Source organism: Rousettus aegyptiacus, unplaced genomic scaffold, assembly GCF_014176215.1.
Source record: "Rousettus aegyptiacus isolate mRouAeg1 unplaced genomic scaffold, mRouAeg1.p scaffold_m13_p_7, whole genome shotgun sequence".
NCBI classification, from domain to species: Eukaryota; Metazoa; Chordata; class Mammalia; order Chiroptera; family Pteropodidae; genus Rousettus; species Rousettus aegyptiacus.
In genome coordinates this window covers 17519367-17536033 of record NW_023416310.1, presented here as the reverse complement: position 1 = coordinate 17536033, position 16667 = coordinate 17519367, and the positions used below count along the sequence as shown (strand labels likewise).

General features: G+C 50.6%; 1 protein-coding gene across 3 annotated transcripts in view; it reads left to right on the top strand.

The window, feature by feature from the left end:
• Positions 1 to 16667, top strand: part of GALNT14 (polypeptide N-acetylgalactosaminyltransferase 14) — a 185174-nt gene that overhangs the window by 111795 nt on the left and 56712 nt on the right. For all 3 annotated transcript variants that reach the window (XM_016136072.2, XM_016136073.2, XM_036224747.1), the window contains exon 2: positions 1495 to 1664. In XM_016136072.2, coding sequence (XP_015991558.1) covers positions 1495 to 1664 — 170 coding nt within the window. The remainder of the gene's footprint in view (positions 1 to 1494; positions 1665 to 16667) is intronic.

The window sequence follows — 16667 nt, the reverse complement described above, 5'->3', positions numbered from 1 at the left end:
TCAATTATTGGATAAAAATCACTGGTTTCTAAAGCTTCATTTTGTGCTATTAGCAGGAGAATGCTGTTTCGAAAGGAGATAACAGAGAGAGAAAGAGATCAATTACTAGATAAGATCAAGTGGTGCCTGAGGTAAATGTGCACACTGGCAAGCGGCCCACTTACCTGCCATCTGTGGGCTGAGCGTCTGCACTGCCGTCTGCAGGGCTGCCCTGGGCCTTCCTGTTAGGTTCCCCGTGTACGAAAGGGCATCCTGGCCAGCGACGGGATGGGCGGTATCTGAGCAGCTTCAGATACTTTCACAGCGACCAGGGTCAGTAACGTAAACGAGCATCTCGTCCTTGCCAACAGTGCCAGCCCCAGGGCCCCAGCCCTCACATTCCAGGTTGACCAGCATCATTAGTCACATTCCAGGTCCAAGCCTGGTCAGTTGGTTCTTCCCAGAGACACAGCGTTCTTTTGGCTTCGACGAACCTGAAAGGCCTGAGCTTGGTTAGATACAGACTGACTCTCCCCTTGGGGTGACAGTGCTAGCATCCACTGGGCAGTGGTCCTTAAGGGAGGCATCCAGCTGCTGAGGCCCTGAAGCCCGCACCTCCTGCTGGCTGTGCAGACAGGCTCGGTGGGCTGCGGAGCTGTTGTGGGCAGGGCGGATGAGGCAGCCTCCCCTCCTCGCGTAAATCCTCTCACCTCCCCCGCTGCGTGAATGCTTCGAGCTCTGCCACTGTCCGCCTGGGTGACCCAGACCAGCCAGTCACTTTGGCGAAACCTCGATTTCAACTCGGTGCAGAGGGGTTTGGGGAGTATGAAATGAGATCATAAATAAGGCAGCCGCCTTATACCTTCTAAAGTGCTGTCATCACGTACGGCAAGAGTTATTACTTGCTCCCTCATTGATGTTTCTTAAAAATAATCACAGGTTCCTGGGTTGGAGGAAGGAAGGAGCACATAGAGTATCTGTCCGGGGGGTAGCACACTGCTACAGGTAGATCACCCACTTCCTGTTGCTGTCTTCCTATGGCAGAGGAGGGAATAATAGTCACTGCGTGCCCACTATGTGCCAGTTACTCTGCTAGTAGTTTCAGCCACACGTTCTCAAATTACCCTGGATAGGTGGCCTCTGGGGTTGGGATACTAGAATCCACTTCCTAATGGTGGAATCCGGACCAGGTTACGTAACCTACGCTGGCTGTTTCCTTGTCTGCACAATGGGAATAGGAGCGGTATGCATCTCACAGAGCTACCGTGAGAGATACACAGGGTCACGCAACACTCTCAGCACAACACAGGATAGTTAGCGGTGTCTTTACTGTCGTTGCTCTGTTTGTTATTTTTGTTGCTGACGGTTTTATTAACGTCCTGCCTCTGGCTGGGTCTTTTAGCTACACCTTGCCAGAACGAGCCTAGTGTCTGCGGTTAGACACCGACAGACGGACAGAGTGGCTGGCAGAGGGCCGAGAGCCATTCTCACAGACTTCCTGTTCGTGTCACACAGATTTTGGATGCTGACTGGGATGACCTGTGGGACCAGTTTGATGAGCGGCGGTATCTGAATGCCAAAAAGTGGCGTGTGGGTGACGACCCCTATAAGCTGTATGCTTTCAACCAGCGGGAAAGCGAGCGGATCTCCAGCAATCGGGCCATCCCGGACACTCGCCATTTGAGGTACTTCCTCCTTGCTCTGTTACTCTCTACCCCTCCCCGCAGTCGTGACGGATCAACAGCAGGCCTGACTTGTGCAGTGCCCAGGGCCAAGAACAGGGGCAGGCAACCCATATGAGAAGAGAAGCCAGAGGGCCCTCCTCACTTGCCATTGGGTCTTCTGTCTAGTTCAGAGCAGCTCATCACACAGCCTACATCCTGCCGTCCCCTTGGTCAGCCACACCTTCAGTTGGGTTGCAGAGATCAGGCCTGTGCAAATGTGCAAAACTTAATTACCCAGCAAAAAGAGTCTTTGTGAAGGCACTTCACCCCCTTCCCAGTCCTTCCAGTCTCAACCCCAACTCCTCCCCTCCTGGCCTCCTAGCCTCCAAGCTTGGAAGCCCAGCTGTGCCAGAGGCCTGGAAGGATGTGTTTCCTGCCTGCTGCATAAAATGGACTTTGCCCCAACCCAAAATAGCAGACTGGCATGCTTGGGGTAGAGGGGCTTAAGGCAATGTTAAATTGAGAAGCTGTAGGATTGGCGTTAGCTTTTTAGATTTCTATGTTTGTTCGGATTCGTGGGCACCAAATCGTGGATGTGGGCACTGGGATTTACAAGCAGGGCAATCAGGATTTGCATGACTATCAATCTCGTGGTGCTTATGTTGACAGTATGCGAAGGCCGGCATGCTCAGTTTCCCCAGCTAGGCTGTGCAACTTGACACCTTGACTTACACAGCACATATGCTGTGGAGGGGCTCAACCAGCCCTTGTCAATCACCATTATTCCAAAATGGACCTGGAGCAATAATTTCCCCCATGGCTAAAGCCAGGAGGATGGATAGGATGACATCTACGGTCTTATCTAACTATAACAGTCTGAACTTAAGTCTCCTCTTGAGGCACCCATGAGACACTTCCTTAGCAGCAGGGCCTGGAAGTCCCCTACAACCAGAAACTTAGGGGACAGGCTAACCCCAGAACACATGCTGCTGCTGGCCTGAAAGCTTCTTAAAGTCAGAATCTTGTATTATTTCTATTAAAATTCCCCAGCACTGCCCCCGGTCCTTGGTATCAGATAGAATTTTATTTAAATATTAGGTTATTTTTATTTCCCTGAGATTACACATAGGAGAACAGGGAAGAGGGAGGAGATGGAGACTGAGAAGACCCCTGGGTCTCAGTCTGAAGGTGCCTTCCCTGTCCTGAGTCCAGGGGTGGAGGCCCTCCAGGGAGACAAAGAGACGCCTCCAGGCCAGGAAAGGAGCTGGTGCATCTGAGTGAGAGCTGTCAGAGAGGCATCTCTGAATGCTCCCACCTGCAGCAGGGAGGCTTTGGGAATTCACAAAGCAGGCAGGTACACAGGGATATCCTGAGCAGGACGAATTTCCACGTGTCCCCTATTCTTTGATCCGAGAGGCAAAAATGAAAGAATTTTATAAGGGCTGGACATCTGTGATGGTTGTGGATGAAGAACTGAGCCTGTCCCCAAAGGTCCAAGTTTACCTGGTCTAGTCTCAGGCTCTGCAGCTAACCCAGTGGGTTCCTTCTGTACAGTAAGTATGATCTGCTGTGATTACACTAAGAAGGGAAGAGAGGATTTAGATGAAATCCAGGCAACCTTTAGGAAACTACAAGGAAAAGTGTTATCAGCCATATGTCTGCCTCAAGGCACTTACCTTGCTCTGTGGGAGCTGGGATTGTGTTACTTAGACTATTTCAGATTTACGGATCTTAATTTGAAAGAGCAGAAAGGAGAGAAGACAGGAGATTGGGAATGAAGACAAGCGTATGGGGCCAGGCAACCATTGCAAGGATATTGAGCACCTACTGTGTGTAAAGCTCCAGGCTAGCACTGTGAGAGGACACCAGTTGGATCGGCTATCTCCAGGCCAAGTTTCATGTAGGGCTGACCCTGTGCCCACATCACTCTTGTGATGAGAGTTCCAGAGACTGCCGGCAAAGCCTAGTGTTCTCCCCTCAAATGGCCTTCTATCTACAGGATCTCCCATTTTCAACCCTTGCCTCCCAGGGAATCTGTGTCCATGAGGTCGAAGTTACCAGATAAGTCTCTTAATGTTCCTGTGATTCCAGCCTTTCTGCTATATCCCTCCTTCATCCTGTTGCAATGTGTGGGGCTTGCCTGCCTGTCTCACAGAGACCTAGGGCCCATTCTTGGACGATGCTTGCCACAGCTCTGACCAGCTATGGCTGTGGGTGACCTACATCCTGTAGACCAAGGATTCTCGACAGAAATGGACATTGTGAGCTGGATAATATTTTGTTGTGGAACTGTCCTGTGCATTACAGGATGTTTAGCAGCATCTCTGGCCTCTACCCTCTAAATGCCAATAGCACCTCCAAGTCGCGACAACCAAAAATGTCTCCAGCATTGCCAAATGTCCCCTGGGGACAAGCTTGCAATAAGAACCACTGCTGTAAAGCCGGCCCTGCTTGTTACCCGAGTTCTCAAGAATGAGTTGTATGCTTGCAGTCTCATCCAGCAACAGGATGAGGCCATATCTTCCCTGAAAGACTGAACCAAGCAGAAGGCAGTACAGACTCTGGAACCACATCACCCCGTTCCCAGTCCTGGCTGCGCTGCTGACTTAGCCAAGTGAACTCACCATTACCCAGTTTCTCTGGACTGCAGTTTCCTCTTGAAAAAAAAAAAAAAAAGGATAAAAATAACAATAATACCTACCTAATGCAGTTTTTTTAAGGATCAAATAAAGTGTATGTACTTACCTACTCCATAGTGAGTAGTCGAAACATTTCTGTTGTTGTTACTATTACAGGGTAACGGAGTGGACAGGCTGACGCTGTAGGGGCTAGAACGGAAGAGGAGGGATCCCCTGAGAAAAATGTAGATGCTCAGGCAAGAGATGCCACCAAACCTCAGATATTAGGAAGGGGCATCAGTTAGATCACTGAGTTTGTCAGGAGCGGTAGTGGGGCAGAGGAACAGAGGAGGTTTTCAAAGTTAAGTTCAATGCTAGAGAAATGGGAGTGGTAGAGTCAAACTCAAACATATGGTCATGGAGTATAGGCATGAGCATGAACCTCATCAGTTCTCAATCCAGGCCTCATAGGAGAACCACTTGGGGAGCTTTTTTAAAATGCTGATACCCATATTCTGACCAGCTGAAGTCTCTCTTTTCTAAGCTCCTCAGTGATTATAATGAGCAACCAGGCTTAAGATGACTGTCCCAGGTAAGTGTTTCTCAAACTTAAATTAACAAACACATCACCTGATTCAGCAGCTAACCTCTGATTCAGCAGGTCTGGGGTAGGGTTCTGCATTTCTAACAAGCTCCCAGGTAATTCCAATGCCACTGGTTTATGCAACACACTTGGAATAGCCAAGGCTTGGAACAACGGTTCTCAAAGATGGTTTCCCAAACCAGCAGGCCAGAAGCCACAAGCATCACTTGGGAACTTGTTAGAAATGCAGATTCTTAAGCTTTGCCTAGAACTACTGAATCAGAAACTCTAGGGTGGAGTCCAGCAACCCATGTCTTGACAAGCACTTCAGGTTATTCTGATTCATTCAAAATTGAAAACCACAGAGCATCAGCTTGCACTTGTGCTTGTTTTTGTAGATCATGGGTGCGTTGGTCCAGCCTAAAGGATCAGGGTTTGAGTGGAAAGCCCAGGCCCTGGAATAAGGCCACCCACTGGCCTACGTTCTATAGCACTCTCCCTCAGTCTAGGTGACAGGATCTGTCTCAGGCCCTGTGCAAACCTTTGGCTTTCTCTGCTTCCTTCCTTCTCCTTCTTCTTCTCCCAGTTTCTTCAACTACAAAGTTCATATGCTGACATCCTCCTAGCAGTTAATATCACCTTTACCAAGAAGCTCCTACTGTAGGGCCACTCCTGGACCCCAGGGCCATTGACACTCACTGGACCCCGTTGATACAGGCTTCCCTCCCCCTGATCCACCTTTATATTCCCATCATGCCTTGCAGCTAAGGTTCTACTAGTTATGACACCAGTTGTCCTCTAGGGGGAGCGATCTGGCAGCATCTGCTACTGTGCCTGGTGTGTGACAGGAATTCAGTAAATGTTTTTGAACAAATAAAAGGGAGAGTAAGACTGGAAAGACAATTGCCTACTTTCTCCCATCTGCTTCATGTGCAAAGAAAAAGAGGAGCTGGAAGAAGCCCCCTTTCTGTTTTCCTTCTAGCCTCAGGGGCCTCAGATGAGGGATGTGGAGAGCAGACTCGGTTAAAGGAAAAATGCTTTTTCCCTTAAAGAGTGCTCATTACTAAAAAGAGAATAGTGAAGAAACAGCCTGTAGGAGGGGTCTGAGCTTATTAAATTTGCTTCCAATCTTCTTACCAAAGTAATTGGATTCTGATTTATAGGACACGTTTGGACAGAGCCTGAAACAGAGAACTATTAGCTGAGCATTAGAACAATCACCGCCGAAAGGGCGGGCGATGGGGTGAATTGCCTGGGAATCCAAAGATGCAGCAAGTGGGGTGAGGGCAGGGAGAAAGGAGGAAGGCTGTGGAAGTTTTCACCCAATAGGCCTCTGTGCTGATTGAAAAGCCTAATGCATTGACAGTGTGGAATCCCTGATGAGCACATCATGGCACGGCGTCATGTGGTAGGAGAAGCCAAGGGCTTAATTTCTCTGTATGGAATAGGACAAAGTCACCACGCCTCTCTTGGTCCTTTGCCCCATGTTTGGGAGACAGCTAGGTTTACCTGGAGGATGGTGTAACTGAGGAGAGGAGTGGAAGATAAGCCCAGGGCAGGCTTCGAATTCCACTTTGTCAGGTTTCATGGGGTTCATGAGGTGGGCAGTGAGAGATGCCCACATCAAGGTAGTTTGGAAAGTGAGCATCCACAGTTTCCGATAGATCCCCTGCTCACTCGCCCTTTATGGTTAACAACCTGTCCCCCAACTACTCCTTACATAACATTTTACATATTCACAATCTTGAGATTGGAACGTTCTGGCACTGGCCCTCAGACACATCTTCGCTGCAACTCGGTCTTGTCCCTGATTTAAGCCTGTAAAGTGGAGTGGGGATGAGGTAATCAGCAGTGGCCTTCCACATGTCCCTGCTTCTCTTGCGGCTTTGTCTTCTCACCTATAGTTGGACTCGAAGCTTTATCATTCTGTAAGTCGCCACACAACTATAGATCAATTCATTCTTCCATGGTGGTCTTCTCCCAGAAATATACACATGTACACACTTAGCTCTCCCACCCCACCTCGGTGTGAATAAATGATTGCGCTTGTGTCGGGGCATCTTAACCCTAAATCTTCCCCCGATGGCCCACACGTCTTTTAACAGGGATAAATGTTTTAGTATCCAGGGCACTCACTGCCTGAGTTTTGAGGGGTCACAAAGTTGAATAAGTCATGGCCACCTATATCAAGGAGGGGGTGGTGTGCCATAAATAACTCTCAATGTAAGGAGGAGACAGCATCTAGCTGGGGTGAGTCTGAGATTTCTCGGGGGGCTTCTGCTATATATAAAGCATTAACTGGCCCAGCAAATAGTCCTGGTTTTTTGGTTGTCCCATCCCCACCCACCGCTGTCCCCACATCCTAGTGACAACAGCTGGATTTGCCGTCATCCACGTAGCACGGTAAAACATCTGGCAGTCAAGAAGCCCTTAAACGAGGGCATACCCCTCGAGAAGAGGGGAACTATTTTGATAAAGCAAATGTATATTTTAGCGGTTGCCTAGCAATACTTATTATGGGGGTGCTTTGCTTGCAAGGGAGCAGGTGGCAGGGAGAACTGGGCCCATGAGCAGAGGGCTGAAAGGTAGTTAGAGCTGGGAAGCCCCATGAGGTCACCTCTTCCCAGCCCAGCTGGGTTTGATTGCTCCCCTCAGCACATTCTCCTGGCCTTTGTCCAGGGCCTTGCTTAATGGTTCAGACAGTGGGATGCCATTGCTTGCCTGGAGGGAAAATTCCACACTCCGATACATCTCATCAGGAAGACGTTTTTCCTTTGCTCCTTTTCATCCTGGGAAATGAAGGGGCAGTGGCCCAGCCTCGGCTCACATTTCTCCCTCCTTATATTTACTCTGTTGGAATGGCTGCCAAAGATCATCATCATTTCTCTCCTTGTACTCGTCACTTAGTAGTAATAGGATAAAAATCTTTACGGCTGGAACAGCTAAGCATAAAAAATGTTCATATTCCCTCTGAGTCAAGGCTATTCCACCGGCTCAGCACAGAGTTGGTGATTCCACATCAAGGCAGTGGGGAGGGGAGGGGAAACCCATCACAGGCACTTAGCTTTTGCAAACAAGTTCCCCATCTGCTGCATCCTGGTCCCTCCTGTGCACCATTTTTCAATACAGGAGTTTGTGAGCATGTTGGCAGTGGCTCCGAGCGCGCTTCACTCCAGGGCATCTCAGACTCTCAGGGAGCTTTGGAAGGGAGCAGCAGAGAATTTCTGAACATTCTGGAAGTGGTTTTACAGGAGAACTGTGTCTGCTGCCCTGGGCAGCTGTTTGAGTGCCACCTATGGAGCCTCAGAATGAGTCCTCACCGGGGGAGGGGAAGAAAGACCATGGAGGCCGAGATAGCAGGTGCCTCTGGGCCAGGGTTCCTTCCGCTTCCGCTTCCGCTTCCGGTCTGGCTCCCCCCAACCCCCCATGCGGTGTCTTTGCATGCCGCCCCTCCTACCACTGCCTGCTCTGTGAGTTTCAGGCACATTTCCCAAAGAAGCAGCTCCTCAATTTTTGAAAGAGGACCAGTCAAGAAAACCTGCTGATGAGAATTCATCTGGACTAACTGCCTTCGCTGATGTTCCTCATACCTTGTTTCCTAGTTAATTCTCACTAACTTTGACACTGCATTGTGCGTCTCCTTCATTCATTTTCCCATTCATGTGCTCATTCATTCCACTCATCACACTTTCGAAGCACTAACCACCTGCCAAGGTCTATGCTAGGAATTGGTCTCCACTCCCCAGAAGCTCATGGTCCAGTGGGAGAAATGCGCGTGGGACTGATGCCTGATGCTTAGATGTGGATTGCCCTTAGGCCATGTCCTGATTCTGGACTTAATGCCTGGACTTCCTGCCCTTGATTACCAAGCACCCATCTCCTGCCCTTTCCCTGGTTCGAGTGCAGCCATTTCTGCCTTGGCCATGGAACAAACCACAAGAGTTAGAGCTTTCCTGTAAGGAAGACAAAACAGCATCAGGCCGGCCTATGGAGAAGGAATCTACACATGGATGGAAGGCAGAGGCTTTTTGAAAAAGATGGCATCTGGGTGGACACTGGGCGAGACAGATTTTAGCCAGTGGTAGGCATCCCCAGTTAAGGGAACAGCATACCAAAGACGGGAGGTGGAAAGCCACAGTGTTTTGTAGGAGTCGGCCCCGTTTCTTTGGAGTGTGGGGTGATGGAGGAGACAAATATGGGGAGAATAATTCTGGAAGGGAAACAGGGTCAGGCAACGCCTTGAATTCAGGATAAGGAGCTTAGAGTTAATTTGGTAAGCACCGTAATGCTTTCACTTCCATATGCCATTGCCTCCTCATGACAGCGACCCTGTGAGATGCCCTGAGCAACGCAGCCCTGGCCAGCACCCCATTCTGGGAGCTCCCGTCAGGTTCAGAGAGAAACCAAGGCAGGACTGAGCAGAACCGTGCCAGGCAGCAGTGATGCCACCCCCCTCCCCAAGAGAAGAGTGGGCAGCAGTACAAAACCAACTTAGCTTGAGCGGGGCGCCAACCAATAGGGGTAGAGCATGATGTGGGGTCTGGCTTTAAGGCACTGGCATTCTCAAGGTGGGGTGTTGGGTCTTACACTGGGGGATTTGTTCCGAGGTGGGGTGGGAGGGATGGGAAACAAGAACTGATACTGAGGGAGAGGGAGCTGGTGGCGACCTAGGAAAGGGGTCTGTTCTCCACCTGCAAAGTGAGTGCTGAGTTTCAGGACTGAATACAAGTACTGGCTGTGGTGACTTGAGCAGAAGAATGAGACTAGCAGATTAACCATATACCTAGGAAAGGAGATCCAGGCTCAGAGGGGTTAAGGGATTTGTTCAAGGTTACACAGCTAGTCAGTTGTGCAAGATCACACAGCTAGTCAGTGCTTGGCTGAAACTCAGAATCAGGTTTTCAGATTCTACGTCTATATATGTATATATTTTATTCTGTCACAAACATAAAGCTCCTATTATATCCAAGTTCACTGAGTGAGAGGGGGAGAGAGAGAGAGAGAGAGAGGGAGGGAGAGTGTGTGTGTGTTTATGTTTGACTTGTGCTTGTGGGGCAAGGAGAAGAGATGATGCATGAAAATTCTGGGTTTCCCAATTAAGGCAGTTTGATATTTATTTCAGCCCTCCTTGGAGGCATTGAAATAACGTACGTCAGTTAGCCAGTGGAGTCAAATGTTTCTTCTGGTGTTCTGTCACCAAGGCCAAATTCCAGTGTGCAGGTAACCCGCGGAGAACCTGTGTGCCTTGGAAAGGAACTGAATGGCCTCGGTTTGGGAAGCAGGTGTCCCCTCCTCCTCCCTGGGTTTGCCTCCTTTATTACATATTGCCCAAGGAAGGAGGTGATGGAAAGATATGGAAAGTGAGGAGAAATATGTTCAGTGCCCAGAAACTTTCATCCTGAAAGTTAGCGAGTATAGGCTATTAGCAATATATCAGCCAACAAGCACTCAGAAAGCTTGTTCTCATGGAGCTTGTTTTCCCCAAGTGAGCAAATCCTCCAGCGGGGTGACTGGAGACTGCTTAGTGCCCTCCACAGGCCACCAGGACCTTCTCATCTGTGGGTACTCCCCAGGGAAGAGTGCTTCCTTAAACCAGCCTTGAAAAAAAGCCCTGACCCATGCACACAGGGCCGGCAACCCTGAGAGGAAGATGGCATCATTTCCTCTCCTCAAAATTATTCTTTTTTAAAAGAGAATTGTTGAGGGGGTGGGGCAAGGGGCACGGGTGTTCACTTTTAAGAAGGCAGGAGGCTGAGGAGGAGACCCCGGATTTGCACTCCGCATTGTGGGGTGTTCTCTTCACTGCTGTGGGGAGCTCAAGGATAGTTGGAGTTCTCAGAGGAGGAGAAGGCATTGTGGGGTTTGGCTGTGGCCCTTGCCTATTTCATGGGCTGTATGGAATCCTTCTGGTTCTGTGGCTTTTGGAATAGTCCTGCATGACCAAAATGTGCCCCAAGACCAGAAGCTCTCTTCACCTTTTGTTAAGTAAACTTTGTATCAAGGTGTTGCATACATACAGAAAAATATGTATGTCCAGATTGTAGATTTTTCCAAAGAGAACACAGCCATGTGTCTGCATCAAGCATCTTGATCAAGGATGAGAAAACTGTTGGCCAGAAGCCACCCTGTGCCCCTGCCCCTACTCCCCACCATGAATACTGTGCAGACTTCAAATGCCATAGACTAGCATTGCTCTTAGTCTGTCCTCAGTTATCTGCTTTTCTTCTGATGATTTTTGGTGTTTTTTCCCACATCTCAGCAGTGAAAAAATGGGGTGGGGTTGGGGGGGGGTACACGATTGAGCATGAGAGGACCTGGAGCCTCTCTAGGATCTAGCCCAACCCTTCCGCAATCCGGTATCCATTTTCCTAACTGTGAGAAGAGAGCAGTAGCTCAGAGATGGTTATTAAGGTCACTTCCAGCTCTGTCTGCTGGTTCAAAATACTTGGCTGGTAAGGACGTGTGAGAACTGACTCGGGAGCTGACTCGGATTGGAGGCTATTTCCAGATGCAGGACTCTGGCGCTCAGCAGCAGTTCCCCTCCCCGAAGGCCTGGATTAATCTTTTCCCTCACACATTTCCCTTCCCAGCAAGACGGAGGACCTGCAGACCCGGCAGAGCTGTCCTTTTCCATTGTTGCCTTGTCCACTTCCTTATGCAGCCTTCCCCACCCCCTCGCGCCTTCCGCGCTCGGTGGAGGTCACCGGACCCCCCTCCTAGCTTAAGATACGAATGTAAGCTGGTGTGACACCGTCTTTGCGCTTATCTGAAGGCCCCAGGATCTATTAAACACAGAACAGCAAAGCCGTTGGCTCCTGGAGTTGGCACGTCACGTGGATGGCAGCTCGACTGCAAACTGGTGACCTGCCCACGTTTTTCAGCCTAGAATAAGGAATTGGAATGTACGGACTTTTCCCCCTTTAGAAACCCAGAACACTGTCATGTTCAGTTACCATTTTTTCCCCAGTGCTTTAAAGAGCCGTTGGCTCGGTGTGATGCGTCACCTGGGCGTCTAAAGCCAGAGAGAAACAGGGCTGGCGCAGCTGGCGTGGGAAGCTCCAGGGCGGCTCAGCATACCTGGGTCCTGAGGAAGAGGCTGAAGCTGCAGTCAGGCCTCAGAGTCAGGATAATCATACCTTGTATTTCCCTGATACTTTACAAAGAGCTCTCACATCTCTTTCACGTGATGTTCTCAGTAGCCCTTGGGGTGAAAGAGTCCTTGCCATTTCACAGGGGAGGATACTGAAGCCCAGGCAAGGTAACTGGTTAACCGGAGACCTAGCCCCATGAGCTAAGGCATCTCTGCCAGTTACCAGCTGGTCTTTGGGTGCATTACTCAAACTCCCTGAACCTCAGTTTCCTCATTTGCTAAATGGGAATATTAATGGTACCCAGGGTTGCTGCGAGGGTGCGCAAATACACAGTCCCTGTCGAATGTCGAGCATGGTGGTTCACCCCTAGCGAGCACCCAATAACCTTGTTAGCTGTGGTGATGAGTAGTCAAATTGGTATTAGTATTAGGGTCAGCATTAGCAGCAGGCCTCGATCTTTTTATTGCTCTGCACCTGTGGGTAAAAGCAGGTCTGAGAGGCAGGGAAGAGAGAGTGACAGCTCTGAAGGAGAAAGGCGTGACGTGAAGGAGTTTGGAGGGGTCCTGGTTTAGTGCCCTGTCCCCCGCCTCTGGGTTGGGGTGTGCTCCAAGAACAAGGTGGGGGCAGGGTTGGAAGGTGTGAGGGCAGAGCCTCCTGCCTCGGTCTTGGTTTCTGGCACCGAACGCTTAACTCGCCTGCATGTCAAACTTTAAAAACCAGAAGGCGAAATAAGCAACGAGGCGATTGCGATGCCGGGTCTGGTGAAGTGCTGCTTTTAAAGATTCTGGGTGTAGAAGCCAAGGCCAGCAGAGGGAGTGATTTGAGGGCCGGGGGCCAGGAAGCACGAAACGTGTTTGACAAGAGATGAAAAGAGCAGAGAGGAGATGACAGCTGTGGGTGGGAGAAGCTGGGGAAAGGAGGCTGGCTGGGTGACAGACGGTGGGATGGAGCGATGTGATCGGCAGGGCCCGAGGGCGGCTGGAAAGCTCAGCGAAGAAGAACGTGTGAAGCGACAGAAGACGGGCTCTGCTGGGGCCCCTGGGGCCACGTGGCCAGCCGGGGCGCCAGCCGGGGCGCCAGCCGGGGCGCCAGCCGGGCTAAGGAGGGGCAGGGTCAGCAGTCGCCCCTCTAGGCCGTCCTTGGTGTCCCTGATGCCACAAGAGGAAGCCCGTGTGTTTGACTGAAGCTTGTCATATCCAGACAGCTGTCACCTGCCCTTACCCGACCCTCACCGTGACCCCGAAGACAGCCAGAGCAGGCATCGTTACCTCGTTCTGCTCCTCAGCTCCTCCTTGTCTCTCCTTGACTCGTCATACGGTCACATCAGTCATCCTTTCCCAAGCCTCACCGAGCCGCGGGGACCCCATCTCAAGACAGCAAGCACCCACGCCGCTCTCACTTGCCTCGTCTCAGGGCAGGCCCCGCTGTTCACCCTGTGCCCCAAGCCCAGATCCTTGGAGTCCTACTCGTCTCTCACCCTCATGTTGCTGAGTCTGTCTCCTAGATAGCTCTCGGTCCCCACCCTTGCCGCCATGCTCAGCTGCTGCTCCTTCTTGCCTGGGTAACTGCAGCAGCCCCCTGCTGCCCTCATACTTGGCTCTGGCCCTGCACCAGTCCGTCCTCCATACCTCCTCCATGACAGTTTTCCAAATACAGACGTCTGAAACCCTTCAATGCATCAGCGCGCCCCTCCCCTGGAGGCACGTCCACTCCAGCCAGGCCTGGGGCTTGCAGCTGCCTGACTGTGCTCAAGGGTTCATGCCTCCGCATCTTCATTGCTCTCTCTGGGTAGAGCACTCTTTCATCCTTCAGGAATCTAGTTGCTGGGGGTCCCCTCTCTAGCGAACTTCTTGCTTGCTCAGGCCGAGTTTGATACCTGCTTCTCGCTTCCCTGCTCACCTCTCAGCAGCACCTAGTACCTCAAGTTGCAAGCAACAGTGTGCTTTCCTCTCGCCTCTGAGACCTCGAGTGGTTTAGGGCAGGGATGCTCACTTCCTTGTGTCTCCCCCCAGAGCCTCACACGGGGCCCGGCACTCAGACTCTTCAGCAGTGCGAGCTGAGTGAATGTGGACTCAGAGAGCACCTCACTGGGTTTATTCTCAAACTATCTTCTGAGAGCATCAGGGTTTGGGAGTGTAGGCGTGGGAATGGATGCTCAGAACAGAGGCTGAAAAACAAATCATGGGAAATTTAAAACTGCCTTCATTCAACAAAGAATTCTCTGTGTTAGCACATAAATCCAGGACCATAATCAGCCAACATTTATTGATCAAACTATTCCCCTGACATGTGGTAGACACCTTATATATGCTCTCTCAGTTAAGCCTCACAACAGCTTCGCTATGATCCTGGTTTTAGGGATGAGGAAATTGACTCCAGTAGGTTGAATAACTTGCCCAGAGGAACATAAATAAGGAGAAATGTGGCCTCTGCCCACAGAGACGATGGCACAGCTGTGCAGAGGGGTGTAACACTGGGTAGCCCGTGATGAGTGCGATGTTGGGCCAAACACTGCACAACAGTTACACTTGGACAGCCCCAGAAAAGAAAGTGGCTGGGCAGGGAGGTGCAAGGAGGTTGTGGCTCGGGGCAGGACCACGGGAGGTGAGTGGACTGGGTTCGCAGGGCCAGAATCTCAGGCAAGGGGGACCGTGAGGCAGGGCTGGAAGCGAACGTGCTGGTGGAGGCCTTTGCATACGGTCACGGTTTAGCTTCAGGTGACTACCGAAGGCAAAGAGGGTTTCATGTGTGAAGCAGTGTGTTAGGAAGATTAATGTGGAAAGCGGGGAGACATGAGATGGGGGTGGCTCTGTGGGTGGAAGGAACAGTCAGGGCCGTTGCAGTCTGGCAGGCCAATGGTGTGCGCCTGACGGAAGTGAGGGTAACAGGAAGGGACGGAGGCTGAACGTGGCTCAGGACTGACTTGGGGGTGGATTAAGTCGGGGGCCGCGGGAAGGTGTGGGAAGCCTGTGCGTTTTACCTCCCCACGTCAGACCTTCTGGGGGCCACACCATCATGAGTGCCCTGGAGACACTTGGCCCTCCACCAAACCATTCCTGAGCTCAGTGTGCTGGGCCCGGTGACATTTCTGAAGTCACGAGGCCACAAGTCTTAGCTGCTTCAATTTGTGGAGATTTTCCCCCACTAAGTAAAAGAAGGGAGTGACTCTTCTCTAATCCTTTAGCTGGAAGGACTGAAAAATATCAGGAAATAGCTCAGGGAATATCAAGGGGAGACATTCTTCTTTAGTAGGTGAGGGACATCCCAGATTTGTGATTCTTCCATCTTTCCAGAACCTTCCAACCTGTGACCTTCAAGACCAGAGAGAGAGAGAAAAGTCAATATCAAATAGAGGTTTGAGAGCCAGTGAGTCGGAAGACCATCAAAGGTCACTCTCGTGGCGTGTGTGAGAGCTCGGAGCGGGGAGCCAGCCCGTGTGGTGTTCCGTCGAGACCCTGCTGCTCACTGGCTGTGACCTCACAGTCTTTTCCTGGGTGAGAGAGGAGGAATGGCAGCACCTACCTCAGAGAATTACTGTGAGATTTAAAGCTCTCGAAGAATGTCTGAGACAGGGCAAGGGTTCCATAAATGTTATCTATTACCACTACTGTGGCGTGTGAATCAAGTAGGGCTAAGATAAGACTTGAAAGAGCCCTAGTTCCAGACACTGAGGAATCTTTTTTCAGGAAACATTGCAAAAATAAGCCTTGGCCCACCCTCACACTTGGGTCCTGGCTAGACTCTGCACTTGCCTTTTGAGAATACTCTCCCCTGTGCACGCACGCACACACACGTACACGGCAGCCATCTGGATGGTGCTTCGTACCACCTAACATGGGTCCTGGTATTGTCCCCAAGGAAGGTTCTTTGCAGCCTCCGGAGGGCAGCCGATTCTCCTAGAGAGAAGGCACTGCCACCTCCCACAGTTCCCAGCAGACCTCAGCATCCCCCTCACCTTGAAGGGCATGGTCATCGTAAAAGAACAAAATTAGTTGTGTGGAAAAACATAGGGGTGTCGGTGCAGAGGGAGCACTGGTCCTTTCCCGGAGGTCTCCATGCAGCCAATGGTGCCTGCATCCTCCAGGTCGGGAGAGATCCCGGATTGCAGGTGAGAGCATGGGCGGCAGCAATCCCTGAGGAGATGTGGGGCCAGAGACTGGAACAAACATGGCGACTGGCTGGCGTGAGCAGCACCAAGAGTAGCGTTGGGGCTGATGGCTCCGGAGCAAAGAGTGGGGCTGGCCTGTCTTCTGGGCTCTGTCCCCCTGCTGTCTGCGCAGGGCCCTCAGATGCAGGCTCGTTGCAGTTTAGCGGAACAAACCCTTCGCCTGTACTTTCAGGCCCCAGCAGGTGCATTAGTGTTGATCTGATCCAGGAAATTGGAGAAGAGCGGAAGACCATGAGGGAAATTTTCTTAAAGCTAAATTTTATAGTTTAAAAGGCCTTTCGTTATTCTGAGATCGTGACCCTTTCTGGTGTTTAAACACCCTTTCTTTTATAAAATAATGATGATGCTAGATGCTGAGATTTTTAAAATATATTCTTTCCTGACAAATCAAATGTTGCAAGCCACGGTCTCCATAATTTTTTAAATTTGATTTTATTTATATGAAAAAACCCAATCTAGAAACCATTGTCTGGCACTAATGTTGAAATTTTAAATTGGATTATATCCAAGCTAAGGTTCAGTAGAAATGGACATGGCCCTCATATGAAATTTAAAATTTTCTAG